Consider the following 26,404-nt stretch of genomic DNA (forward strand, 5'->3'; position numbering starts at 1 on the left):
GGAGCCTTGTTAGCCTTTGCATCACTTCACTTTACGAAGTAGTTCTTAATAGCGGCCGAGTGAGAGATTTGTTGGTCCTGACGGATAATCCTCCAGAGCTTAATGCCAGGGAACTTTGTCAAACCCACCATACCCTAAAATCTACTTTGCATATACTAGCCTCAGATGGAAATTTCTCCTCGAAATGCAAACTGTGCTGCCTCTAGATATACTTGGAGTGCGGGTACTCGACTACAACCGGGAGATCTTTTACCTACTATACCTTACTCAGTTCAAATCTGGCTTCGTGGGTCGAGGTTTACACCAAATGAAGAAAATCTGTTCTTGGATGGAGTTATTTGGCAAATAATGATGTCGAAATCTTTGTCACGTCAGTGGTTACGCGAGTTGTATAAGCGCAATACATGTCTTTCCTAGCGAAGATTACCTGAAGCGCGACGTATCTTGGGGATGAATATATCATGTGAACAGGCCGGTTGGTTGTTCTTCCTTGATTTTTCTAAAGGCGGCAAGGGCGGCAAGGGGTAGCCTTTCAAATTTATCAGGTGCTTCTTTCTCACTGTAGGGCAGTCAGTCAGAGGGCTACAAAGTGCAAATAGGTATAAAAGTCTCTACAGTATAATACTGCGCTAGTCCAATAAAGGCGCAACCATCTGTTGCAGTGCGCAGTTTAGGTCAATCAGTTATTGCTTAGAGTCTAGCAGGGTCGGTAGAGATTCCGTCATTGCCGATACTGTACCGTGTCTTTAAAGAACTTTGCTCAAGCTGAGGTGTAATCCAGTCGCCTTTTCTTAAGAAAACAGTCGCCTCGTGTGCCTATAAACACATTACATGTCCCCGGTCAAATGCGCCTAGACACTTTTAATTACAGAGTCCCTCCACCCTAGCTTCGAAATCACTTTCAGCTTCTTGATATAGCTCCATCAATACTATATTCAGCAGCATACTCAATAGTTACAATGGCTACGCAGAAACACACATATTCAACTCTTCCCACTGAGGAACCCTCCTCGCCTCCGCCGTACGAAGCGCACACACAAACAGAAGAAGAAACGCGATACATGGTGGCGACTCTTGTTCTCGTCATAGTGCCTACTATAACTGGACTCATCTGGTGGTTTTGGTGATGCATATGCAGCACGTATTGTACCTTCTGCCACCCCGCTGTTTACGTCTGAAGGAGTTTATCTTTAGTATGGGGAAATGAGGTACAAGATAAAGTTGAAGAACCCAGACAGGATTATCACAGCTGCCTGGAATCCGACGCGTCTTAAAAGCACGTGTTCCTTTTTCCTTTTCCTTTTTTTTTTTTTTTTGGAGAAAAGCTTTACATGTAGCCGGCGAAGAAGAACTTTCTCCACAGATTGAGATACCTGTCTTCGCTGTGTATATATATACATATACGTACTGTTACATCTACTCAGTTTTGTTGAGGTGGATGCGAGGGCTGTTGACTTGGCGCCCGGTGTAAGCTGTTGGCATTGCATTACAATATGGTATGGCCTTAAACTTCGCCATAACAAGTGTGTAACCCGTAGAACTAAACCATGAACCATAGTCATTCAATGTCCTTTTACATGTAGTAAACTATTAGTTCCGACTTTGATTATCTTGTTTCATTGAATCCTTTACTTTTTACCATTAAAAAAATGCAGCGACCAGTCAGGGGTATCTTTTATCGACCACAGAGAGGGCACAAAAGCTTAGAACGATTAAGGACAATTGGTAGGCTAATGATATCATTGTAGAGATACAATTATGGACAGTGAGCGGCTATCCTATCGACGGCAAGTATCTCGACAAGGATGGGAATATTAGAGAGACAGACCCCAATGAATGGACAACTGCATTAGATTTATACTCAACTAGTAAGCCTCCTCGTCAGAAAATTAGTTTCGGGTCATAGCATCAAGCGCTTTTGTTGACGTAAGCGAGTACCTGAGTCCCGTTGACAGGCTTCTGAGGGCAGCAGGCGAATTCTGCATGATTTTGTCTTTGAATGAGACGCAGTACTCTGTTATGTATTGTACCTAGAAGAATGCGAGTATTGTTATAAAAAGATCAGGATTTGCCCGCGATCGATGCCAAGACCGGGCATGTCGCTCTAAGCCGGCCTCCGTCTATTAATCGTTATTAATTGGAAAGAAGCTACTCATTAGGCGATAAATTCAGTCTCAGATAGTATGGTCTATCAGCCGCTACTAATCACGACGGCGAAAATAGATACCCTAGGTAATACGGAGAGTGTTAGGAGCTCCGAGGCTGACTATATTTACTTGGAATTTCTTGAGCTAAGAATAGATGCCGGTCAGTCAGCATCATGCCTCGAAGGATCAGCCACAAGTGGGGCTTGGCTTAGCTGCAATGCTGCACACTCAAGTCCATTGCATTCATGTTCTCTCAAAGCTGGGGGTTTGCCACATACTTGATTGCTTTTGACGTCCGAAATATGCCTATAACAAGAGCTGCTGCAAACAGGAATGCCTCTACCGCGAGTAAGGCCAAGCCATCTTTGGCGGAGGTCTCAAAACCATCACGCGAACGCAAAGCCAAAGTAACTAAAAAGACCGGCCCCGTGAAAGTGAACAAAGGGAAAAGCGACAAAAGTTCATCGCTTCATCTAAGCATTGGGTCCAAGATCCCATCAACTGATGACTTCGGAGGTGAACTATACCTCCGAGATGGAACCAAAACGTCGTTGAAACAGCTGGTGGATAAGAGTCGCAATGGGGTGATTGTTTATGTATACCCGAAGCCTTGGGATGACGATGGTATGGCCAAGCACCCAAGTATCTGTTTTATACTTTGCATTAACTCTCCTAATAGCATACGAAATATACGGGGAGTTTGAACACGCTCAACTAGACTGGGAGGCGGCGGAAATGGATACGATAGGCATCTCACCAGATTCGGTGTCATCAACTGCTGCGTTTGTGAAAGAGAAAGATACTTGGCTGCCTCTCCTGAGCAATCCAAGTGGGTCTTTGTCCAAAGCAATGTCAATTGCTTCGCCCAAGGGGAACATGATACAGGGAGCTTTTATTCTCTCGAAATCGGGGGTTCTTCTAGCACGCATGACGGGAAATCACCATAAGATTCTTGATAATTTACATAAAGTTATAGTTGCAGTGATTGAAGAAAGAGACAAGGAGTCGGATGAGTAAAATCTCGAAACTATTGAGGCTAATGTTTATTATACATAGCCAATACCATCGTTTGGGTGTTATTATATCAGAAAACATCTCTCAGAATACCATATTTCTGCATGCATAACAATAGACTCTGGTTGGACAAGGATGGATTCTTGCAGAGCCATCAGTAAGTGCTAGTATATGAAACGCTGCATGTAATACGGGGTTTGCTCTACTGCTGTTGGTAATAGTATTGTAAATTGTACGGGTCAATGCACTCCGACATCAAATAGAAAGTGTTGATTTGCTAGGGTAATGCTCAGAAATCCAAAGACCCCGTTGTACCGTCGCTTGGCCTATACAGACCAACAAATGCCTGAAATTTGATCTTTCAGGCAAACTACAGTTTACGAGGCCTTGTACTTCGAACTATTTGGAGAGGGCCGTAAGGAGACCATTTGGTGTTTGTAGGTTCAAAGCAATCCTTTTTATTTTATGTAAACTAAATCGGCCAAAATAGTGTTAAAGAAAGTAGCTGGGTAGAAAAAATTACTTGGTACAAGTTATCTTTTGACCCGAATAGAAAAGAACCAAATCCCCCTTTTCAACATAACATCTCACATTTTTGAGCCTAAATCCGCTGCTAGTACATTAGGCTGTGCTTATCTTAAGAGACTAGAAGACTCGTGAATAAGATAGCTATAGTCCTTAGACTGATGCAGACGAATTTATTTGTAAATAACCTTCTGTTGTCCAAAGGCGCTGCACGACTGGTTGCCGCTGTTGTTGTCCTCGCTGTTGTGGTCTCCCTATATATTTCGGTCAATGAAGTTACATGATGTGTGGACCACGTATAATGCACTTAAAAGTAGTCGCAGACGTAGTTGAGATTGAAGTTGTTTTAGGACATACCTGCTGGTTGTTGTTCTGGTTGTTGTTGTTGCAGCAAACAGTGATGGAGTTGCAAGTATCACTGATGTTGGAGCACTCCCAGTAGCTTGAGCCCAATGCATCGGTCTCAGCGCTGCAGCAGTATGGCGAAGCACCATTGCCACAGTTGTTGGACTGGTAGTTGGTGTTGGTACCAACGTTCTGAGGGGGGAGGGGGAGGAGGAGGAGGAGTGTGAACACCGTGGCCGCCAGGGGCTGCAATGGCGCCGGTAGCGGCGGTGAGAAGAAGAGCGATGGCAGTAGTGAATTGCATTTTGAAAGGTGGAAGTGGTTTTGAAGTAAAAGATTGAAAAGTGCTGTTGTAGTGATTGCTTTGTTGAGTGAGTGTCTGAGGATAGCAAGAAGAAAATTTGAAGAAGGCAGAGAGGCCCTCTTTATACCTTTCTGTCGAAAGATTTTGTATGAGTATCGCGAAAACAGTCTGACCATCCCGATATGCGATGTAGGAGAAGTACGAAGTGGCGATAAACCGAAATCTTGCGAAAAAAATAAAATTCACATCCAAGCTACTATTGAACTTACTTCTTACAGTCTTAACTTTATTTTTGTATATAAATTCAGGTACCAATATGCGGTCAGATATTTGTACTGTAGGCGAGCTCATGGGTATTATTGGTCCATGTTGATAGTTTAATGGCTGAAGCAGGCTGTATCAAAGCAGGTACTAACTTGGTGTTTAAGGTTTGGCTCTCGCAGAAAGAGAAGTATGTTGATGCAATATAATATTAGCTGAGTCCTTGCACAGGTAATAGTAAGATGTAATCCTATTCAACAAAGCTCTATGTTCCTTGTTTCTTTCAATCTTGTAGCATAGCTGCATGTTTTCGCGAGCTGAAAGTTTAGAAGCTGCATTAGGCCAAACTCTCCAAAGCGTTGAGTAACATGACATAAGTGAATACTTCTCTCTCAGTATGAGAAAATCCAACCGGCTTTTAATGTTAAGTAACTGTTTGTAGTAAAAGAGCAGCGCTTGTAGTAAAATTCAACATACTATATTTAATACTAACTTGTTATTGTACTAAATTTTCAACAATTTTAAAATATTCAATAATGACTGTTGGGGGGCATTAGCTCTGTACTGTGCAGGAAGCGTGACAAAGTCAGTTAATATATAACTCGTCATGTTTATGTACTCTATTACAGAAACTGCTTCTTGGACTTTTGGCAGTTCCTTTGCTTCTTGTGTACACATTAACCTCCAACAGCAGGAGAAATACAAAAATAAAATCCCTCAGGTCATTCACATTCTGTATAAATAGAACGTTTTCTTCTCCATTATCGCTCAAGCTACTCAGTACAATCAACCAATCTCATTCATCATATATCTGCCTATCAAACTTCCAACATTCAACCATGTATGTTTCTATGATCCTTTACACTCTTGTTGCCCTCAATGGCATCATGGCATCTCCTGTCCAGGAGCCTGAGGTTGAACCTCGAGCCATCGGGCCTCGTACACCCAGCGTGGCAGATATTCCATTCCCAAAGATGCCGGTCCGCAACAAGGCCAGTAACGCAATGGGCAGTGAGTTTCGATCATCTCATGGAAATATTAAATCTGACTTGGACGCCAGAGAGCGCAAGCGCAAGCGGAAGCGGAAGCGACTGTGGTACAAACACCCAGACGAATGCCTGTTCTGCAGGTAGCCCATACTGCTGCAGCAGCGATGGAAACGGCGGTATGTGATGGGTGACATTTCCATCTAAGATCAGTTCTAATGTCTTGTAGGTCATACCTGCTCGAACACCACTGCGTGCGACCAGACCATTATCTGCTGCAACAACAACAACGGAGTAAGTTAATTCATCTTTCCTTGCCATTTTCTTCGCCTGACTTGTCTGTCTAGTTCCAAATCTGTATCGGTGAGCTCGATTTCAACATGCCCATTACTATCAATGTCTATGAGTAAGAAGCTCGTTGAGCATCAAATATGGTGGAGGAAGCTTCAAAATCGGGGAGCGCAGAATGCGAGGTGCCGGTTGAGCCAGTGTATCTGTAAAATAGGTAACCATCCTAGACTCAGGATACATGACAATATACAAACAACTTGAAACTGGAGAGCAACTTGGCAGTAACTTGCAAACTTAGCTAGATCATGTAATAAATGTAATGAGGTAGATTGGAGGACCGAACAACTGAATTTGTATGTCAAGGGAAATAAAAGATTAAGCAACATAGCAGCGGCATTGAGCTGGGTTATTGAAGAAGATCCTGTTGGAAGGGTAAGCCGACGAGCCGACGGGAATCTTTTGCTTGGCAGGGGTTCGAACTCTAATAAATGGGTAAATGAATAATAAGAGTAAAGTATGCGGAGATCAAAGCTTGTTTCGCCCCGGTCAGATATTAGTATCCTGGGGTTATGGAGAAAGTTGCACATCGTTATTTCTTTCGCTACAGTACTTATAACGTGGCGTTATTTAGGCTTTCGGCAGTGCTACAAAATATTGGCTGTGGGCTATGCAAATGGAATCATTGATTGGGTGGTTCCTGAGTCTTGCACAGGAAAGCGGATCTTGGCACATAGCCGGCACTGGAATACGGGGTAGCTTTGTTTTTATGAATAATGAAAATTAAGAATGTTCAGAGAACCGGTGGTTGGGTTGCTATAGAGTGGCTCTGGACATGAATCTTGGAACTAGTCCAGTACCCTGCAAAATACAAACCATTACAACAGTACCCATACTCTACACTACACAAAGAGGGATTGATTTGCTAGGTAAAATTCTTGTGTTTATAGGAATAGCTGTTTGCCAAATTTACGAAAAAGAATAAAGATATTATAAAGTAATTGGCGCAAGATTTTTTACATTAAGAAAGGTGATCTTGTTGTCCAAAATTGGGATAGCAACAAGTTCATTCCAATGGATTGTAATCTGTTCTAGGGTACAATCAGAGTCTGCCTTAAAGCCGAGTTGCTTGTTCTAATAATAAATAGCTGACCCATAGCGAGTTCCGTTGGACTAGTCTCGGCGGGTATTAGTCGTATCCTCCCAGTCTAGCCCTTCACAAGCTTTACAGTCGTTGTACTGAGAGGCAGCCTGATCTATCGAATGCAGGAGCCTTTTTCCAAACCCTGTATCCGAGTTGTCCAAGAGAGAAAACTTCACACGAAAAACACCTAGAGATCCACAAGGGCGGGCAGACTGGGCATCTTCACATTGCGCCCTATTGTAGTATTCCAAGAAACCGCTTGACCCACCACTGCTCAGTCTGCGCCTTGAACTGACCATGATTGGATTGGGCACGCCACAGACCGTTCCAGCGTTTTTGCTTTCCCTCGGGCCTCATCTTTGTCATTCGAAGGCAAATGCGGACAGTATGAATCTATTGAGCTTCTTCTACGGGACGCTACTCGGCTAAGTTCATTAGAATTAACTATCATCAGACGTCCAACAGGCAAATGCACCTCTCTACGACCCCGACTCTTGTTCCTGGTGCTAACTAGATATTTTGAGACATCATTTACTCAAAAGCTGGATTGCTCATATCGGCCATAATGGAACTACTGCCTACAAGGGAACAGTAGCATGGCCCCCTCTGTATTTCACTATATCGTGACAGTCCTGTTGGTAATCAACAAACACGCTATGGCAGAGACTTGGGTACAAAGGCAATACTTTTCCAGAAGGCTTGTTCTTGTATGTAATATGAAGAACTACTGACATGAATTAATGTTCAAACAATTGTCGGCCATCTTCAAGACAGCAGGCTTTGCCCCAGAGAGCTCTAGGCAGCATCATCTCATGTGAATACTTCTGGGCCCAGCCGCAAGATTTCTCTAGCACCACGTCTGCGTCAATCTTTGGTTCTTTATTTCATTATCGCACGCCATAGGCTGTACTATGGCTGATTCGGTACTAAGCTCTCCCGCACCATTCTGGGAAAGTGGCTGGTTCTCGACCCGTGCGCAACAACGATATCTAGAAAATGTTATTCCATTTGCAACAGTCTCCATATCCCTTGCCCTGCTAGTGCTACCTGCATTCCAGCATTAGCAGCGTCTTAATCGCCAATCAGATGGGTTTGAGCAGTTAGCAAATTTGGATTCTCATCAACAAATTGACATAAACGCTGTCAAAGCAATTGCTGCTCATGGTCCGCGGCTTAGCTGGCTTGAAGGGTCACTGCTAGTGGCAATAATACTCATACTTTCTTTCTTCATTGCGCACCTTAGGTTATCATCGGAAAGCCCAGCCAATACGCTAACTGGAGAAGAAATAAAGCACAGGGGGAAAAAAGGGAAAGAAAACAAATCCCGCAGGCAAAGTACAGCAGACCATAGTTGCCTGTAAAAGTATCCTAAGTAATAGTTTGCATTCTCTAGAATGTGCGAGCTTGGTGGGTCATGGTAACTCCTGATGACAGCATTCTAGTGGTCCGATGGATAACAGTCCGGATTTTTAGCCATCAAGGTGCAAACATTGAAAATTAAGCCCAGGGCTCCTTGAAAATTTATTATATCTAATGTCGTCCAGTTCGTAGCTACGTCCTTAATGCAATTGTCTTTTCAATACACCATACCTTATTTCTTTGTGATTCACAGCTTGTGATTCAATTGGCATCAAGTTGCCGGTCTGTCCATCGTCCCATGCGCTAAGATTTGTTCAGCCAGCTCTTCCTTCTACTATGCGAACTTCACGGGGCTTTGATCCTACCTCGGTGAACCTGACCGACCCTGATATTGACTTGAAAGAAATCATATGCAGCCTTCAAGTTAGCGAGAATGAGTATAACGGGAATCTTGGTGCGAGAGTATCATCAATCTTCGTCATCTTCGTCGTCTCCACCGCCGTTACTCTCTTTCCCGTGATAGCTCGTCAAAAGCCTACCTGGCGCATCCCTGCCGGGCTTTACATCTTCGCTCGCTATGTTGGAACCGGCGTCATCATCGCAACAGCCTTTATCCATCTTCTTGATCCGGCGTATGAGGCAATTGGCGGCACATCATGTGTTGGGTTGACAGGCTACTGGGCTGAGTTCCCATGGTGTCCAGCTCTTGTTCTGCTTGGGGCAGTCATGACCTTTCTTACCGAGCTGGGAGCCAAATGCTATATTGATGCGAAATATGGCGTCCAGACAGAGCGGGAGATTAGAAAGATAGTGGTGAGGCAGCCTGATCCTGCTACACACAGCCCCTGTGGCATGCTGGAGCCTTCCTGTGGTCAGCTCAAAACCAATCCTGACGAGAAGCCTACGGATCTGTCAGAGCTGGGAGACAGGGAATCTCTCGAGAGAATGGCGTATCTGCAGCAGATTGGTGCTTTTCTCATCCTCGAGTTCGGCATCATATTTCATTCCGTCATTATCGGATTGAATCTGGGTGTTGTCGGCGAAGAGTTCAACACCCTGTACCCCGTTCTTGTGTTCCATCAGTCCTTTGAAGGCCTTGGAATTGGCGCGCGAATGGCCTCAATCCCATTCCCGGGCAAGAGGAACTGGCTACCCTGGCTACTCTGTCTTGCCTACGGACTCACGACACCGCTGTCGATTGCCATTGGTCTCGCGTTGAGAACAACCTACGAACCAAACTCTTTTACTGCCAATGTCGTCTCTGGAGTTCTTGATTCCCTAAGCGCCGGCATTCTCATCTACACTGGATTTGTTGACCTGCTTGCGCGCGACTTTCTCTTTGAGTGCGACAGGACGAGACACGCAAGGCAGTTGGTTCGAATGGTATCCTATACTCTGCTTGGAGCAGGTGTTATGGCGTTACTGGGAAAGTGGGCTTGAACTTGTTACGTTTCACTTGATTTCGTCTGTGTTCGTACTATCACAATGACATTTAAGAAGACTATAGCTGAAAAGTAAAGAAACCTATATTGTTTTTCGATGCAGCGATAACAATCATTCTTATACCTGTGAAATTCCACTGACGTAGCGGAATAAATCGAGTGAATTGCCCTTAACTAGAGCATTATTATGTATCTGCATTGCCGATGCGCCTATAAGGTACAAGAAGAATTCCCAGTATATAACTCCCGTCCCCAACAGAAAGCTTTCATTGGACTGAACATGTATTACTTCTAATAACTACCATGGAATAACCGAAAAAAAAAAAAATACACCTGATGGTGCATTGGTCTGTGTTAGTGTTGTGAGCTGATCCCTATCCTAGGTGATTGCTAGTTTCGCCAATGCACCTTGATGGTCTTGCACATTGTCTGCGACTATACAAAATGCACCACACAGCGGGCAAACGCACCATACAGGGCAAACGTTTGGTGCAGTGTGCTAGGGCTCAAAGTACAGAAATCAGCTGAAAAACGTAAGCGAACCTTGTGGCCTTTCCTCCAAGCAATTCTGCACATCAGTTCCAGAATGGCTTTTCCATCAATACTCTGTCTTCATTAATCTACCTCACATTGGCGTCAAGATGGCCCCACCAACTAACAGCGAACTGAATGAAAAACGGGAAAAGCATTGTATTGGTATCTCGCCTGAGAGAAAGTACTTCCGAATTGGCAGCACCTGGGTTAAGCGAAGCCTTCGGTCCTGCGAATGGCAAAAACAGAATGGTTATATGCATGTTCCTTTATTTAGCACGGAGCGCATCCTTAATGAGGGTGCATGCCTTCAGTTTCTTGCTGAAACTGGTAACCCTCTCCCAAAATTACTTGGCTGCTTTAAGGATAACAGCGCATCATACTTACTAATTACTGAATATGTGGATGGAGTTGGAATGAACGATCTGGATGCTGAGAGCCAAGCCGCTGTTTCAAAAGAGCTACAATGTCATGTACTCACACTGAAGAAACTTACCTCTGACACTTGGGGTGGGCCAGATAAGATGGTACTCATGCATTTGGAACATTTCTTATAAGCCAGGCTAACTCACTGTCAGGTCTTTCCACCATATCGTATTATGCGGAAGTCCAATGGACAACCTTGGAGAATGCGTCGGCGGAAGCAGCAAGACCTTGTGTTTTGTCACAACGATCTCTCTATGAACAATGTTATAGTTGATCCAGGCACGCTTAAGATCAAGGCCATCATCGATTGGGAATATGCGGGGTTTTATCCATCTGAATTTGAATTTCCATTCTACCAGAGACTAGGGCCATCTGTCGCACTGGAAGGCGAGGTGGACGATTTTGATTTGTTAACGCAGATGATTTCTGAAGACAGGGATTAGGGAACACCTAGTAGTACCTAGTCTTACAGACTATCTTCAATTCAAGAAAAGCGTTAGCCAACTGCACGAGAAGTGGCCATTCATCTTTCGAGACTTTGTATAGGCCATTCGCTCCGAAGAGTCTCATCGTGAGAGGCCTCAAGCCACTTGGTTCATGCACTCATCGGCAGCCCTTCTGTTCTGGCATGTCTTCTTCGCCTCGTGATGATGCTCTGCACTATTTGTATTCGGGTGGATCGACAACTTCATGGTTGCCTCATAGTCGCTATCGTTAGGTAGCCTTTTTTCCCCATCTGAAATTGATGGTGGCGGCGGTGTTGATAATGTTCGACGAAATTGCTCCACACGAGCCTGCTCACCCGTGACCCTTCTTTTACAGCACTGGCCCTCATCTGCATTTGAGCTTTCATCAATTTCATCAGCATAACACAACGCTCACTTTGCTCCGCGAAGGCTGTCCGACGAATGCCCGCTTTCAGCAATCGCGTGCTTCTTGCCCTTGGCTGTTTTGCTAGAGGTGGCTCTGGCAATTGGTCGCCGCCGCCGCCGCCGCTCCGCTTTGTCCTTCCTTAATTGTGAATCAAGTGCCTCAATTGTGAATCAAGTGCTGCGGAGGATGCCTGTGTCATTGCCGTACCCTCGACGACTGCGGGACGGTTCACAGCCGTAGGCGCATCATATTCTCTCGATGCTACCGTAGCGGTCTCAGTTCGACGGCGACTGCGTTGAGAAGTGGCTGATTGTCTCGGCGGCGATACGGGGATGATAATCTCTACCTCGCTATCACCTAGTTGTGTTTAGAAGTAAGTTATTTTTTAAGAATTACTGTTACGACCTAACACTTATATATTATATTCTAGTTATTAAAAGTTAAGTTATAACAGTTATTATATTAGTAATAAAGTAGTTGTTAATCTGCTGGGATAGAAGGTATAAGGCCAGTAATTGCTGCTACTGCTACTGGATCCATATCTGGATCTTGGATTTGCCACCACTGGAAATCATCCATAGGCCAGGAGGCCAACATTGGCATACTGGGAGTGTGTAAGTAGGAAAGCTCTTCAGTAATCGATAGAGTCTGGTTAGGTTGAAATGTTAATGAACCTAGTCTGGGAATTGAATGTAGAGGTCGAGAGGGGGGTCGATACAGATGGCCGTGTAGGAGCTGCGTAATTGCCGACGTTAGTAGCATGAAATAATTGGTCCCATTCGGGTGAATCCTGAGATTTCATAGTGGAAAAGAACGGATATCGTCGAGATATCCCATCAGCTGCATTAAGCGGCCCTGGCTCGAATGGTGCCCTATTAATGGTATAAGAACCTCGAAAAAGAAAGTGCAACAAAGTAGACTATACCGTTCCATATCCTCCACAGAAAGCTCCTTGGGAATCTCGATGTCATAAGCTCTGGCGGCAGCGCAACAAAATCCATGCTGGAATGCGTTAGCAATGAAGGACTAATCAGGTGGCCTGGCATCACCCACGACTTTCTTAGCCAGGACTATAATTGGCATAGAGTTTTCCAGAGCTCGCAGATTCAACTTCACTAACTCCGTGATATCATCCCTGTAAGAATTCCTATTTTCTTGCCACCTAGTTGACGCGAGCAGAGCAGATGTCGAATCCCAGATACAAAGACCGAGCCACGGATCACGGAACAGATGATCCGGCTCGACTTTTAAGACCTTCTGTATCAGGAACGGAATATCTCTAGCATGTGAGACATACCGATCTGAACAAGTCTGGATGAACTCGGGAGGAATTTGCGCCACAGAGCGTTGAAGTTTTGAGCCTACATCTTCGGGAACGAAGGCGCCAAATAGAATGATACAGCATTGGTGATAATACGCATGGATCATGAGAAAGATATCGAGATGCCGGCTGACTCTGAAAGTGTACATGTAACGCTCAACAAAAGCATAGTTAGCAGGTAGGTTGCGCCTCCATATTTCTAACTCTTCACATAGCATGGAGAAGTAAGACCCTGGAAGCCAAGGCAAGTCCATCTTTGAGTCCCGGGCTTCTTGAATGTAACTATTACAGTTAGATGTAAACGACTAAGAGCAGGATCATATAAGAAGTGGACACACGTTAAAATTTTGCGCCGAATCACCAGAATGTTAATCAGGTATGCACAGTGATTGGAGGACTGCTTTATTGCCTCATCTTCAACCACGCCGCGAAGTTGACGAAGAGTCAGAGTCCTGCAAGGCTGTCCCTGGGTGAAGCTCCATAGATTGCACGGTAAGGGTACATCCATCAGCAGTTCTAGGTCGATACGACTGTTGCTTTCGAAAAGGAGATCAGATACCAGCACCGCCCACATTAGGCGACGCCGGCACTCCTGCTGCAGAAATGTCCCCGGTGAGTTGGGCTCATAGAGCTGTAGCTGCATCGACATTCGAGTAGCGATTCCTAAAATGTCAGTGCCACTTCAACGATGACTCGAGGCAGTTTGGCACCATACCAACTAAATTCCATGCGGAGGTATATTCTCCTTCGTGCATCTCGTGCAAAACAAGAAATTGCACCGCTGAGATGGTCAACGTTGAAATGTGGTCAAAGTTGCTCATGATCAAGCTCCTCGCTTCTGCTGCCCATTTCAGTCCGTTCCCACGGCTGCTGGAACCAGGAAGAAATTTGGATGACGAAGCACAAATAGCCAGCAGTAGCAAGGCCGATGCTCGGTCAAGGCCTTCACACAAGTAGCCTGGATGCAAAAAGTTGTTACAGCTGATTGGGTGGACATTTTCCAAGAGAGAATCCAGGTATGGTAGCAGTTCTGGGCCCGAAGGAATTCCCAACGTGCGCATTTGTGGCTCGGATGGAGCCGATCGTGGGCTCTGGGCAGAGTTCACACTCATTTCATTCGCCCGCCTCTCAGAACCTCTTTCTGATGCCGATACATCAGACTGACTGACTCTTCCCGGAGACCTGGAGAACTGTTCTTCTGCAGCATGGCTAGAGAAGAAAGTCGTCTCCCCCCGCCTCAGCCGTATCATGGCTGATGGGTGAGTTCCTTGGCAGCTCGGCGGCTTGTTCTGAGCTCTCTGAAGGTGCATATCCCAGGCCCGGCGAGATCTTGCTGTCTAGTTCGCCCCATCGCCGACCAGCTGTCACATATAGGCATTGCGATTGTTTCCGCACACAAAAGGAGCATGCGGGTTTCTGAGCGTCGCACTTGAGCTTCTTCTTTCGACATGTCTCGCACGCGATTGGAATCCGCAGACGCTTGTGGCCAGCCTGAGTTAAATTCGAGGCCCGTGCTACCGAGTCTGTGCTTTGTGGAGAGAGGGGCGACCCTGCTGTGATTAGTTATTCTCAGCACATTCCGTGGAAAGACTACAGCCAACCTCTCGATAGACACTGAATGCCCAATTTTTCACAGCGGCGACACAGCCCCGGTCTTCCATCACATTTGACCTACAGACTCGTCAGACTCCATATCCGGTAGGCCTTTGGTGTTCAAACTGACTTTTCTCTGGCGGCAAGTGACGCAACCTCCAAATTTGTCAGTCGTGGTTTCCCATGCATAAGAAACGAGTAGACGTGTTTTCTTACTAGCCATGATTCCTAGTCTATCATTGAAAATTGCGTATGCAGTTTCTCGAGCGCACACGCTATCTCGGTGCTGAGCTGGCGTATATCAGAAACTAAATCGTGTCGCGAGAGGATAGGGATTGCACTAGTGACAGTCAGATGACATGGAGGATATCTGGAAGTCACGTGTCTGGCCCTCCCCGGTTTGATTTTGTATAGATCTAACTCCTTTTCAAGTGGTTAAGGCCATCTTTAATAAGGGATAAGCTAAGGCCGCCATTCCAAGGTAGGAGCGAAAGAAGATATTAGTGATCGGATCGATCCTGCTACTAAGGAGGAGAGAAGGACAACCACCCGAAAAAAACAACCAAAAACCATAGCAGCATCATCGAAATGCACCGGCCAGAACTAAAAATACTACTTTTAGTACCAGCATTAGTAACCTGCAGATAAGGTTAGTGCGTCAGATTCCGCAGGTACGCCTCTTGTACACACTGCACTAGGATTAAGGTCTGACCTTGTCTCGAGTGAAGGGCTGGATACTTGCTTTATGCTTTACCTTTGGCAGCTATAAGCGACCTCTCTATATTTAGCAGGCTTTTTCATCTACCGTGGTATCTTTTCGAAGGTATTTTACGCTGCTCTAGGAGACTTTCTCGCGACCTAGGGCGCTGAAACAAGTATTATTCTAAAAAGGAACTATAACTGTCTACAAGCCGTGAAAAGCCATTGTTCGATGCATACTTTGGACCGCTGACCTAGCACCGGTTGATTTATTGCCGTTAAAGTATACAGTTAGGTTTGGCTAGTGAGAGAATCATTGTATCTTGGCATCATTTGACAGCCCTAGTTCCCGAGCTTGATAGCTAATCCATCCAAGCAGCCTTCTGCGGACGTTGACTCGGGAACCTTGGTGGCTTCTTAATGAACTTCTCTGGGTTTTGAATCGCACCCGGATGCCAGAACTCGTACTCCATCCAACCCTGTTCCGTCATCTGTTCCTCTAGAGCCTCGACATACTCGCCTAACTCGGGCTGCATTGGAATGACGCCGTTCTCTAATACGTACTGATCCCACAGCACAAGTAGTGTCTTTAGGATTTCTGGCTCTTGCTCAGCAAGATCATTGACCTCGCCTGGGTCTTTTTCCAGGTTGTATAGTTGCCACTTGTCGGTACCCTTTGGCTTGGGGATGAAAACTGCCTTCCAGTCTCCCTTTCTGATAGCACCACGGCCGAGAAGCTCCCACCCTTGGACGAAATCTTTCTCATGAACAGTCTCGTCTTTTCCGTTGAACCATTTGGTCATGGACCTGCCTCTCATGTCGACCACTTTTCGGCCTTTCCACTCCGGTGCCGGGTGGGTCAGGCCAGCCATCTCAAGAATAGTTGGTCCCAAATCCATGACGGTGGCAAATATGTCCGAGATTCCCTCTTTCTTGAATTTCGGATAACGCACGACAGCAGGCACGCGAACCCCACCCTCAGTCGGGTATGCTTTGTATAGACGAGATGGCGCCGTGGAGGCCATTGCCCACCGTGGACCGTACCCTTGGAATGGTTAGATAGAGAAGAGGACACGCAATGCGAGTAGGCCACTTACAGACAAAGGAGTTGGCATTTCCAATGTTCTCGAGGCTGTTGTCGTAATACTTCTCGAGATGCTCGAGAAGTGGACCGCGAATCATTGGATATGCCTCATATGCCGCGCCCTCTGCGCCGTTGTCGCTGAGAAAGATCACAAAGGTGTTATCAAGCTCTCCTTGCTTCTCTAGCTCGTCCAGTACCTTGCCGATGTTCATATCCATGGACTAGGCAAGATTAGCTGACGGTTTCAGTAAGAACTCAAACAGGTAGTTACCTCGACCATGCCGGAAAAGGCCTCCATGCTTCTTGAGCTCTTGGCCTGCTCCTCCTCGGTCATGTTTTCCCATTCTGTAACCTCGTCCGCAACGACCGGGTGTGGCTGGGTATTGGGGTCCATTAGTCCCAATTCGATCATTCGCTTCATCCTGCTCTGTCGCAGGGCTTCGGGTCCATCCTTGTATTGGCCTCGGTAGTGCTGAATCAGCTCCTGAGGAGCCTGCAACGGCCAGTGGGGCGCTGTGAACGCAAGATATCCAAAGAACGGCCTCTCGTCCTTCCGTTCTGCACGATCTTTCAAATATCCTACCATCTTTTCGGTATAGTAGTCCGATGAATACCAGTTGTTTGGCAGGCTTTTGAGGTATTCATTGTCCTCGAGGTGTACAGCAATATGTGAGGTCTGCATGAAACCAGGCATATCATTCTCCCTAGAGGGGATTAGCCAAGTGGGAAGCGGGAGTAGCGAAAGTCAGACATACGACCCTGGCGGCTGATAGGCATAATGGTTGCAGCATCCCGCAAGCATTCCGACAGAACGCTCGAAGCCGCGCGCGGTGGGTGAGCGCTCCTTAGTCATGCCCAAATGCCATTTTCCAGACATGAAGGTTTCATAGCCACCCAGTTGCAAAATCTCGGGAAGAGCCACCACTTTCTCATTCAAATAACCTTCGTAGCCCGGCATTCCTACAATACCGGGTCAGTACATTTCTGTTTATGGAAACGACAATGAGCTACTAACCACGCTGGGGTGCGGTGGATACCACCTTGCCCTTCCCAGCAGCTTGAGCTGAAGCCCTTGACCACTCGACCAAGTTCCCCAGACCGGCAATGTGGTGGTCGGTGCCAGTCATGATCATGGCTCTCGTAGGCGAACATGCTGCTGCGGCATGAAAGTTTGTGAACCGAACGCCTTCCTCTGCTAGGCGGTCAATGTTGGGCGTTCTGATTTCTCCGCCAAAACATGCGGGGTCTGAGAATCCCAGGTCATCCGCGAGGATGATTAGGAAATTCGGCCTTTTGGTTTCGGTCGCGGTTGATGCCATGGTATTCTGCACTGAGTCCTGTCACACCGTAGAAAGGAGGTCGCGATGACACGATAAGTTGAGGGGAAAGTTGTGGAAAACACCCGCTTTTGCATGTCTTGATCATATTATATACCCCTTTCGGAGTGCCCTATCCTTTTCTTTTTTTTTTAATCTTCACATAATACCTAGTCACGCCATTGAAAGAGCTTTCTTCCAATGCTTCCAGGCCGACATGCTGTCGGATATCGCGCGATATCCGATGGAGCTGTTTAGTTCTTTACCAGCCCCACGTGGGGGCATTTGTGGACGAAAGTGCCGTGTAGCTGGCGAGATCTCCGAAGCTAAAGTCAATGCTCGGATATCGGGCTCACCTGAATCGTACACCTTCCCCAGATTCTAGACTCCATCCATTTGACACAATTTGGGCTCCATTTGACACAATCTGGGGCTCCATTTGACACAATCTGGGGCCCCATGGGACGAGAGTCAAAACTCTAATAAGATGTTACATATCTCCCTCCATCTCCCATGCGATCAACTGGGTTCGTCTTGAGCTGGAGATTTGCTTCTCAAACCAACATTATGGCTTTTACTTATTCGCTGGGCAACTTCCGTGCCATCTATCTTGTGTCGCTTTGCTGCATCGGGTATGTGTTCATCCACCGTCTCAAGCTCACATAAACTCCAGAACGACGCTCTTACAAATCCAATACAGGTCTTTTTTGTTCGCTTATGACACTGGAATTGTTGGTTAGTTAGCCTTGACACATTATCGCATATCCAGTTTGTTGAGTCCGTTAGGTGGTGTCTTGACACTGTCGGCCTTTCAAAATGATTTCGGATATACCAAGGCTGAGTCGACAAGCATCAACTCAAACTGTGTCTCTATCCTTCAGGCTGGCGCGTTCTTTGGTTGTTTTCTGACATGGCCATTCACTGCCCATTACGGACGACGCATGTCCATCGTCCTAGCTTCGTCCATCTTCAGCCTCGGCGGAATCCTCCAGGTCGTCAACACACACTCCATCGGTGCTTTCTACACCGGTAGAGTCATTTCCGGGTTTGGCGTGGGCGCCGCTACCGTCCTAGTGCCTATGTATTCTGCCGAAATGGCACCTAAGAACATGCGCGGTCAGCTTGGATCCTGCTTCCAGCTATTCTTTGCCCTTGGCGTGTGTGTCAGCTACTGGTATGGCCACCCAATCTCTCTGTTTCAAAGGCCTGAGTGTACGGCGCTTATACCTATCTATAGGGTCAATTACGCAGTCCAGACCCGTGTTCCGTCCAGCACCCTGCAATGGCAGATCCCTATTGGACTCCAACTCGTTCCGGGTGGTCTCATCGGCCTGGGCATGCTCCTCGTGAAGGAATCTGTCCGATGGCTAGCAAAGCAGGGACGAAACGAAGAGGCCTTGGCCAATCTTATCTGGGTTCGCGGCGGTGATAGTCCTGAGGTACAGGCCGAATTTGAGGAGATCCGCTCTAGTCTTGACGAGGAGTCCCGCCTTACCGAAGGCGTCTCGTGGAAGGAGCTTCTACTGCCAGTAAATCGGTTCCGTGTCTCCGTCATTATCAGCATGCAGCTCGGTGTCCAGCTTACTGGGAACACATCCCTTGCGTACTATGCTCCGCAAATCTTCGCCGCTGTCGGCGCGGGCAACTCCTCTCTGTTTGTCACGGGGTTTTTCGGGGTTGTCAAAGTTGTCTCCGTATCTGTTTTCTGCATCTTTGTCGTCGGAAGGATTGGGCGAAAGACAGCTTTCATGGGCGGTGCGGCAGCGATGGGCATCCTAATGCTCATTATTGCCATCATTGTTGCGAAGGCCCCACCCACCGGTCAGATAACCGGCTCGTCTATCGCCGCGATCATCATGGTATACTGCGAGGCCGCATCTTACAATTTGTCCTGGGGCCCCGTGTCTTGGCTTTATCTAGGTGAGATATTCCCAACTCGCACTAGGGAATTTGGAATCGCAACCGGAGCTGCTGCACAATGGTTGTTCAACTTCATGCTTTCGCAAATCACGCCACATGCTATTAACAATCTCGGCTGGAAGACATTCCTTATGTTTTCAATCTTTAATTTCTCTCTGGTAGTTTATTCTTTTTTCATACTTCGCGAGGTAAGTTCAACAATTGGTATATATATAAACTGCCAACTAATTGATTACCAATAGACATCAGGTAAATCCCTTGAAGAAATAGAAGAAGTATTTAGTTCAAAGCAAAGTACTAGTAATATTAAGATAGTTTATTTAGAATCTAGCCCAGCTTGTACCTCATCCAAAAAAGCAAAATATATAGCTTAACCTAGTAAAATACTAATTCTACAAGAGATTATAACTAAGCAATAGCAAGAGAAAATTCTGGCCCTTGAAGCCGAAATCGCCATACTCAGGACCAAGAAAAAAGAGAAGGGCAAGGTCTTACAATCCAAGCGCCCCAACTCCTATAACAGAGAACCAAAAAAGATAGGAAAATATTTCACAGAGCTCACTATCTAATTCGGATACTTCCCGGACACCTTGGAGGATAACAAAGACAAAACCATCTTCGCAATCACCTGCCGCACCGGAGTAGCCGAAGAATGGTCACGACCCATTATGCAAGACTTCGAGAAAAACGCTTCAAAAGATTGGAAGAACCAAACCCAAGAAGTCTTCAAATCCCACCAAGACTTCCGCGATCAGCTCAAAAAATCATTCGGAACATCAAACAAGGAGCAGGAAGCAGAATGCAACCTTTGTCTAATTAAGCAAAAAGGACCTTTGTCCAAACACATAACCATATTCATATAACTCTTGACCTAGGTTAACTAGACCAAAGATAGCAAGAGAGAAGTATATTACAGGAGCCTTAAGACCAAGGTTAAGGATAAACTATAATAAATTATACACTAGATAGTTAGCATAAGGTAAATTCCTGTGATGTCCTGACCTATATTATTATACCTAGGTATAGGGTAGGTTCCTAATCTATAAACTAAGGCGTTAGTTTATATTAGTAAAGAAATGCAAGGGATCTAATAAGTAATATAATCACATAGCTAATAAGGTTATAAATAACTAATCTAGTTATTATCTAAAAGTGCTATATTAATAACTAACTATCTAAGTTCTATCTATAAGTGTAATAAATATTCTTATATAGTAAGTTATTCTTTTAGTTATTACTAGTGTAAGTCTTATAGTACCTAATAAAAATACACTCCTAGAGTTGCATTCTTATCTTATAATGTCACAACCCAACAACACTTGGTCGCACCAGCAGGCCTCGGAAAGGATATATAATGTTCCAAACAACCAACTAGAAGGAAGTAATCACTGCACTATAAGTAATTACTCCTGCGCTTACTAACACCACCCCAGTGATTACTATAAGTAATTACTACCATGACTATAATTACACATAAATAGATTAAATGTGATGAACTGTACACTAGATAGTTAGTATAAGGTAGATTCCCAAGGGATAAACCTAGTAAATGATTTTAGGTTTATATTAGTAAAGCGGTTAAGAAACTTAATAGGCAATATAAGTAATAATAAATAATATTACTAGATAGTAGAAGTGTAGAGCGTGTTATAATCTTAATTTTATATTATACCCCAGGGGCCTGACTTGTTAAGGTAGGGTTAGGCACTTATATTTTGTCTCTGGAGATAAATGTATTAGCTATACTTAAGCTATTTATATTAAAATTTCTTTATCTCCGGAGATAGATTTATTAGCTGCATATTAACTAATTATGTAAGTTTTTTATCTTTAAAGATAGACTTATTAGCTACATATAAAATGGCTATGCTAGCTCTTTATCTCTAGAGACAGATGTATTAGCTACATGTAAAATAGTATACTAGCTTTCTGTCTCTAGAGATAGATGCCTTAGTTATATTTAAAATGGCTATGCTAGCTCTTTATCTCTGGAGATAGATTTATTAGCTATATGTAAAATAGTATGCTAGCTTTTTATTTTTGAAGATAGATATATTAGTTATATTTAAATTAGCTGTGGCTTTTTGTTTTTTGAGATAAACCTGTTAGTTACATATAAAATAGTGTGCTAGTAATCTGTTTTTGGAGATAGATTCTTATGTTAGTATGTAAATGGTTGTGCTAGTTTTTTATCTCTAGAGTTAGATGTGCTAGCTGCAGGTAAATGGCTGTGTTATTTTTCTATCTCTAGAGATAGATGCGTAAGCTAGTAATTATAAAGCCTGCTCCACTTGGTTTAAAGAGTTAAAAGCAATTCTTTTTTCTTTATAACTGCTTAAGAATATAGTTAGCTATATAGCTATAGACTTAAGCGTGGTATTTGTGAATAAAAGCTAATAAGATTTCTTACTAACTAGTGCTATAAAGCAGTTATTAATAAGCAGTTGCATTAATAATAAGATAAGGCCGCTGAAGAAGTATTAGAAAGGTGGTAATAAAAGCTATGCTAGTGTGTCTTTAGATGTGATAGACTTTTATAAACACATTGTAATTAAAGAGCTCTTATCCGCCTGAATATTAGCAAGCTTGTATTTGCTTGCAGTTGTAAAGCTTCTGCTGGATATCCTATTTATGTGTTAGAGTAAAGGGAAAAACTAACTGGTGGACAAAGACCATATAAATAAGCTGCGCTAAAGTTTTATTAATAGGGGCTTTAGTAGGCTAGACTAAGAAAATTATATAAAGGTTACCTGCAGCGCAAAGGCTGTTAATGTAATTAAGGCCCATTTTTATAAAAGCGCGCACTTAGCAGGGGACCCTATTATTAGCCTAGGAGGAGGTTAGACTACTAGCTAGAAATAAAGCTCTAAGCCCCTTGACTTTTATGCATAGGCTAAGGTTATTAATAAGCTTGCTGAGTTGCTTAACAGGCAGCACTGCCTAAAGGCGGCCTATTAAGCCCTAGGTGCAAGCAATAGCAGCGAAAAATAGTAGACTTATAAGATCTATAATAAAGGTATAAAGCTGTGGAATACTTCTGGTTATACCCTACCTTATAAGGTAGTTTATATAATAATAAGTCTTTAAATACCTTTATAAATATACTTTTGAGTTATATATAGCTCTGGCTTTATATAAATAGGCAAGAGTTAAAGCTAGCTAATTAAGATAGCTAGATATAAATGCAGTTAATAGTAATTTATAGTAACTTAAGTAGTAATATTATTAATAAGGAAGATATATATAATATTATAAAAAAACTCAGGGCTGCCCTTTAGCTAGATAAGGAAAATGCAACTAAGCTATCTTGCCGCCTATTAATTATTATAAGGAATAAACTATAAAGCCCTTTTACTATGTTATAGTGCAGGATAGTTATTAGTAAAAAGACTTTTAATGCTTTAAAGTGGATTAATATTATAAGTTAATAGCTTAACTATATAGGTTAAGGCCCCTAAACTAAGTATTATTCTCTACTTAAGGCTAGAAGCGTGGACTTTTTGCAAGGTATATGTTCTATACCTGTTTTAATGCTAACTTATTTTATAGTTTTAAATATTACAATTTTAACTAGTGCTTAATATGCTAGCTTGCCTTAACTAGGAGGTTAATACATGCTATGGTAACTAGGTGCTGTTAGATGTTATCCTTCTAGATAACTGGGAGGCACTTGCAAACCTGCTACCTTATGGCTACACTAAGGCCGAAGTTGGTTGTGTCCTCTCCTAGTAAGGGGAGGAAGTTCTTACAGCTGTGGTAAAGGCTAAGGTAAAGGCTAGGGTGCCAGAGAGGCAAAAGAAGGGCAGGCCGCCAGGCAATAAAGGTTTCCTTCTAGCTAGGCTCAGTAATAAACAGCTCCTGCAGCTTATAAAAGGTATTAAGAGGGCTAGCTAGCCCCTATTTATTTATTTAAAGCTAATGCTTAAGATTAGGAAGACCAATAGGAAGGCGCTTAGCTAAATTATAAGCTATATTATAGCCTAGGTAAACCCCTGCCTATTTAATATTAAATATACTGGTAATAATAAGCTGCCCCTTTATAAGGACCTAGAACTAGTGTTTAGGGATGCTTATAGTAGTGCTGCTACTGCTAATATTATGTAAATGTTTATTAGACTAGAATAAGATGTCCTTAAACTTGCGCTAAGCTAATAGGATGACCTAGATTACCTAATTAGTGGCTTAACCCTTGGAGAGTTGCTGGTAGGAGATAAAGCTGGTAGCGCGGCTTATAACAGCTGGTTTAATAATAATAGCTTATAGTAAGGTATGTTAGAAATTGTCTAGCGTAGCCTAGGCCCTAGTATTTACCCTGGATGGATGGCTAGTTGTTAGTAATAATAGGGCTATGACGCTAGTAACATGGGCGTTAAAGGTTAAGAGATTACTATTAAAAAGGGAGTGTTAACGCTAGTTAAGCAGATATCTAGTATTTAAGAGATTAGCTGGAATGTCTAGGTAAAAGAACTAGCAGCATTCACAAGGCTTAAGCACATGCTGGAGCAGATAATCAAGAATTGGGTTATGGAGAAGGGGGGTAATATATGTAATTTAAGCAGATTGCGTTAACCGTCCGGAAAGCCAGGGGATTAGCGCCTTAGTGAGAATAGAGAACTGGCCATGTCTAGAGACAGAGATGTGATTATGGATATTAATGTGAATAACAGCGGAGGTGGAGTAGGGGCTAGCGGCAAGGAGAGCGGCCTAGGAAATATTTAGTTAACACCACAGGCCAAACCCACCCCGGCGGCCATCTTAAATCCTCTTATCCTACAGCCACAGGAGCCCTCCCCTAAAGGAAGCATAAGGTCTAATCCACATCCACTAAAGATATATAAGATTCCCCATGCTAACTACTATGTAACACGCATTCGCACCTTATCCTTGCTAAATGACAGTAGGGATCTTAACAAGCTTGTGGTCCTACTACTGCTTAGAAATATTAGAATAGAAGTAATCCAAAGCCCTGCCAGGACCCACTTTAATATAGTAGTTCCAAGGGCTATGATAATAAAGGCCCTAGTAACATAAACACTAGCAAAAGCTCTAAGAAAGAAGCTGCCTGCCTAAGCTATTAACGGGCCTATTGCAAGGTAGTACATGTAATAACACTAATAATATACATGTACATATAGATAAACTTAACTAGGTCTTAAGCACTTAGAATTAGACTAGCATTTACAGTAGCTAATAAAAACTTGCTAATATGCAATATGTTATAGTAGACAAGGGCAAAACCTTAACAGGCTAGACTAATGGGTAGGGTTAGGTGATGTTTATAGGGGTTAGGTCTGTAGGGGCTCGCTTAAAGGAAAAGGGATAGAGATAACAGCAGCGATGCTAGTTAGTAAGCACTTGATAGGTATGTGAGATAAATGCAGTTAACATAGAGAGGTAGAGAAGAGAGAGCGAGAGAGGAGAGAGAGCATAGCATATGTATATGCATATGTGATAGTAAATAGAACTAGAGAAGGAACACTTACTTTAAAAAACACTATATAAACATAAGTAGCTCCTACTAATAAATTCATAAGAAACTTTTTAACATAAGCTAGACAGCTTGTCTATAGTCTCTAATAGTAACTATTAAAAATGGAATCTTTAAAAAAGACAAGTTTCCCTATTACTATAACGCTTTCCAGCCCTCCCAGACGCCACAGCTTAGCCCCATTTATTAGTGCTTATAGAAACTTAGATAGCGGATGGATAATAAGCAATAAGCTTAAACTTATAAGCTCAAGAGATTCTACCCGCAACTCAGAAGGCCCAGAAGAAAATCCAGAAGAAGGCCGCTAAAATGCTAAGGGCCCCCTATTCATCATAGGCCAGGAGGCTGACTTGTCACCGCCCTCAAACGCCCAGGCCGAGCAACGGGCTGTCGCAGCAGACGGGTTCTTCCGCACAGAGAACCGCTTCTCTCAGCTGCCAGCACGAGAGGGCAGCCATTTTGATGCAGGAGAGCCGCGTAGCAGCAATGGCGGCGAGGACCAAGAGGGCGACGACCAAGTCAGTAGCTATAACGCAATAGCTAGTGAAGACGCCAAAGAAGAAGAGCCTCCTAAGGAAGCAACAAGAGCCTCGGCGAGCGCGCCATCATATAACCTGATGCGTATTGAAGGTGCACATTTTAATGGTAAGGAGTTTCTGCCACCTCATCCGCATCCCCAAAGAAACCAATAAAACAGTTTCAGAACCAACTGACAATTATTATACGATACGATAGCCGCAAAGTTCCAACGGAGGGTCAAGCAGACAATATCCAGCGCCCCAGATGCAATTAAATTTATACAGAAGCAGCACTCCATCAACTTCGCCGCCCAGTCCAGGAAAGTTAACAATAGTAGTTACAGAGATGCCTGTGATCAGCTGATGCCGAATTTCTTCCTCGACTTCCTTGCCATTTTAGGGAAGCCTAATAAAGCCGTCTCCAAAGCCACTAATAGCCATCCACTCTCTACCATTGGCATCTCTTTCAAGGATTGGGCGGCTCCTTACTCTAGTAAACATCTTAAGGCCGCCCTGTCCTTTAGCTTAACCGGACGCACATTTAAGATTGGAGCTGATGGTTTGGGCATGACGTGGTTTATTATCATTGCTCCTGATCCTAGGGGAGCGGTATTTAGCGACGATCAGAGGGGTGAGGAGGAGGAGGAGGAGGAGGAGGAAGGGTCAGGCAGCTTAGGTTAGGGTTAGGGTTAGGGTTAGGGTTAGGGTTAGGGTTAGGGTTAGGGTTAGGGTTAGGGTTAGGGTTAGGGTTAGGGTTAGGGTTAGGAGGTGCTGGTTTCATCTATCGGAGGGAATGGATTAACCTTAGCAATACGTAACT

At 44.2% G+C, this 26,404-nt stretch overlaps 9 protein-coding genes across 9 annotated transcripts; 6 read left to right on the forward strand and 3 right to left on the reverse strand.

Annotated features, from left to right (window-relative positions):
• The first annotated feature begins 2,390 nt into the window (after positions 1–2,390).
• TrAtP1_011972 (uncharacterized protein) lies at positions 2,391–3,179 on the forward strand. Its single transcript, XM_066115329.1, has 2 exons — positions 2,391–2,771; positions 2,827–3,179. Exons 1-2 carry the CDS (start codon positions 2,393–2,395, stop codon positions 3,162–3,164), a joined length of 717 nt encoding a protein of 238 aa, XP_065971427.1. The 5' UTR covers positions 2,391–2,392; the 3' UTR covers positions 3,165–3,179.
• A 680-nt stretch (positions 3,180–3,859) lies between these two features.
• TrAtP1_011973 (uncharacterized protein) lies at positions 3,860–4,335 on the reverse strand (the record flags this gene model as incomplete). Its single annotated transcript, XM_066115330.1, has 3 exons — positions 3,860–3,940; positions 4,044–4,196; positions 4,261–4,335. 3 exons carry the CDS (start codon positions 4,333–4,335, stop codon positions 3,860–3,862), a joined length of 309 nt encoding a protein of 102 aa, XP_065971428.1.
• Positions 4,336–5,435: 1,100 nt separating this feature from the next.
• On the forward strand, positions 5,436–5,992 carry TrAtP1_011974 (uncharacterized protein; the record flags this gene model as incomplete). Its single annotated transcript, XM_014084979.1, has 4 exons — positions 5,436–5,607; positions 5,657–5,761; positions 5,812–5,876; positions 5,930–5,992. 4 exons carry the CDS (start codon positions 5,436–5,438, stop codon positions 5,990–5,992), a joined length of 405 nt encoding a protein of 134 aa, XP_013940454.1.
• Positions 5,993–8,586: 2,594 nt separating this feature from the next.
• On the forward strand, positions 8,587–9,813 carry TrAtP1_011975 (uncharacterized protein; the record flags this gene model as incomplete). The annotated part of the gene is made up of 1 exon (XM_014083304.2): positions 8,587–9,813. Exon 1 carries the CDS (start codon positions 8,710–8,712, stop codon positions 9,811–9,813), a length of 1,104 nt encoding a protein of 367 aa, XP_013938779.1. The 5' UTR covers positions 8,587–8,709.
• A 456-nt stretch (positions 9,814–10,269) lies between these two features.
• On the forward strand, positions 10,270–11,215 carry TrAtP1_011976 (uncharacterized protein; the record flags this gene model as incomplete). Its single annotated transcript, XM_014084980.2, has 2 exons — positions 10,270–10,873; positions 10,925–11,215. Exons 1-2 carry the CDS (start codon positions 10,457–10,459, stop codon positions 11,213–11,215), a joined length of 708 nt encoding a protein of 235 aa, XP_013940455.1. The 5' UTR covers positions 10,270–10,456.
• An 870-nt stretch (positions 11,216–12,085) lies between these two features.
• Positions 12,086–15,069, reverse strand: TrAtP1_011977 (uncharacterized protein). The gene is made up of 7 exons (XM_066115331.1): positions 14,776–15,069; positions 14,690–14,715; positions 13,682–14,637; positions 13,305–13,629; positions 12,699–13,248; positions 12,571–12,647; positions 12,086–12,517 (listed from the first exon to the last, which is right to left on the reverse strand). The coding sequence occupies exons 3-7, from the start codon at positions 14,274–14,276 to the stop codon at positions 12,298–12,300; spliced, it is 1,767 nt and encodes a 588-aa protein (XP_065971429.1). The 5' UTR covers positions 14,277–14,637; positions 14,690–14,715; positions 14,776–15,069; the 3' UTR covers positions 12,086–12,297.
• A 394-nt stretch (positions 15,070–15,463) lies between these two features.
• On the reverse strand, positions 15,464–17,661 carry TrAtP1_011978 (uncharacterized protein; the record flags this gene model as incomplete). Its single annotated transcript, XM_066115332.1, has 5 exons — positions 15,464–16,303; positions 16,356–16,563; positions 16,614–17,046; positions 17,098–17,302; positions 17,358–17,661. 5 exons carry the CDS (start codon positions 17,659–17,661, stop codon positions 15,621–15,623), a joined length of 1,833 nt encoding a protein of 610 aa, XP_065971430.1. The 3' UTR covers positions 15,464–15,620.
• Positions 17,662–18,599: 938 nt separating this feature from the next.
• TrAtP1_011979 (uncharacterized protein) lies at positions 18,600–19,848 on the forward strand (the record flags this gene model as incomplete). Its single annotated transcript, XM_066115333.1, has 3 exons — positions 18,600–18,832; positions 18,896–19,766; positions 19,828–19,848. 3 exons carry the CDS (start codon positions 18,600–18,602, stop codon positions 19,846–19,848), a joined length of 1,125 nt encoding a protein of 374 aa, XP_065971431.1.
• Positions 19,849–25,947: 6,099 nt separating this feature from the next.
• Positions 25,948–26,265, forward strand: TrAtP1_011980 (uncharacterized protein; the record flags this gene model as incomplete). The annotated part of the gene is made up of 1 exon (XM_066115334.1): positions 25,948–26,265. The coding sequence occupies one exon, from the start codon at positions 25,948–25,950 to the stop codon at positions 26,263–26,265; it is 318 nt and encodes a 105-aa protein (XP_065971432.1).
• Positions 26,266–26,404: the final 139 nt, after the last annotated feature.

The sequence above is a fragment of the Trichoderma atroviride genome, chromosome 6 (assembly GCF_020647795.1).
Source record: "Trichoderma atroviride chromosome 6, complete sequence".
Taxonomy (NCBI): Eukaryota; Fungi; Ascomycota; class Sordariomycetes; order Hypocreales; family Hypocreaceae; genus Trichoderma; species Trichoderma atroviride.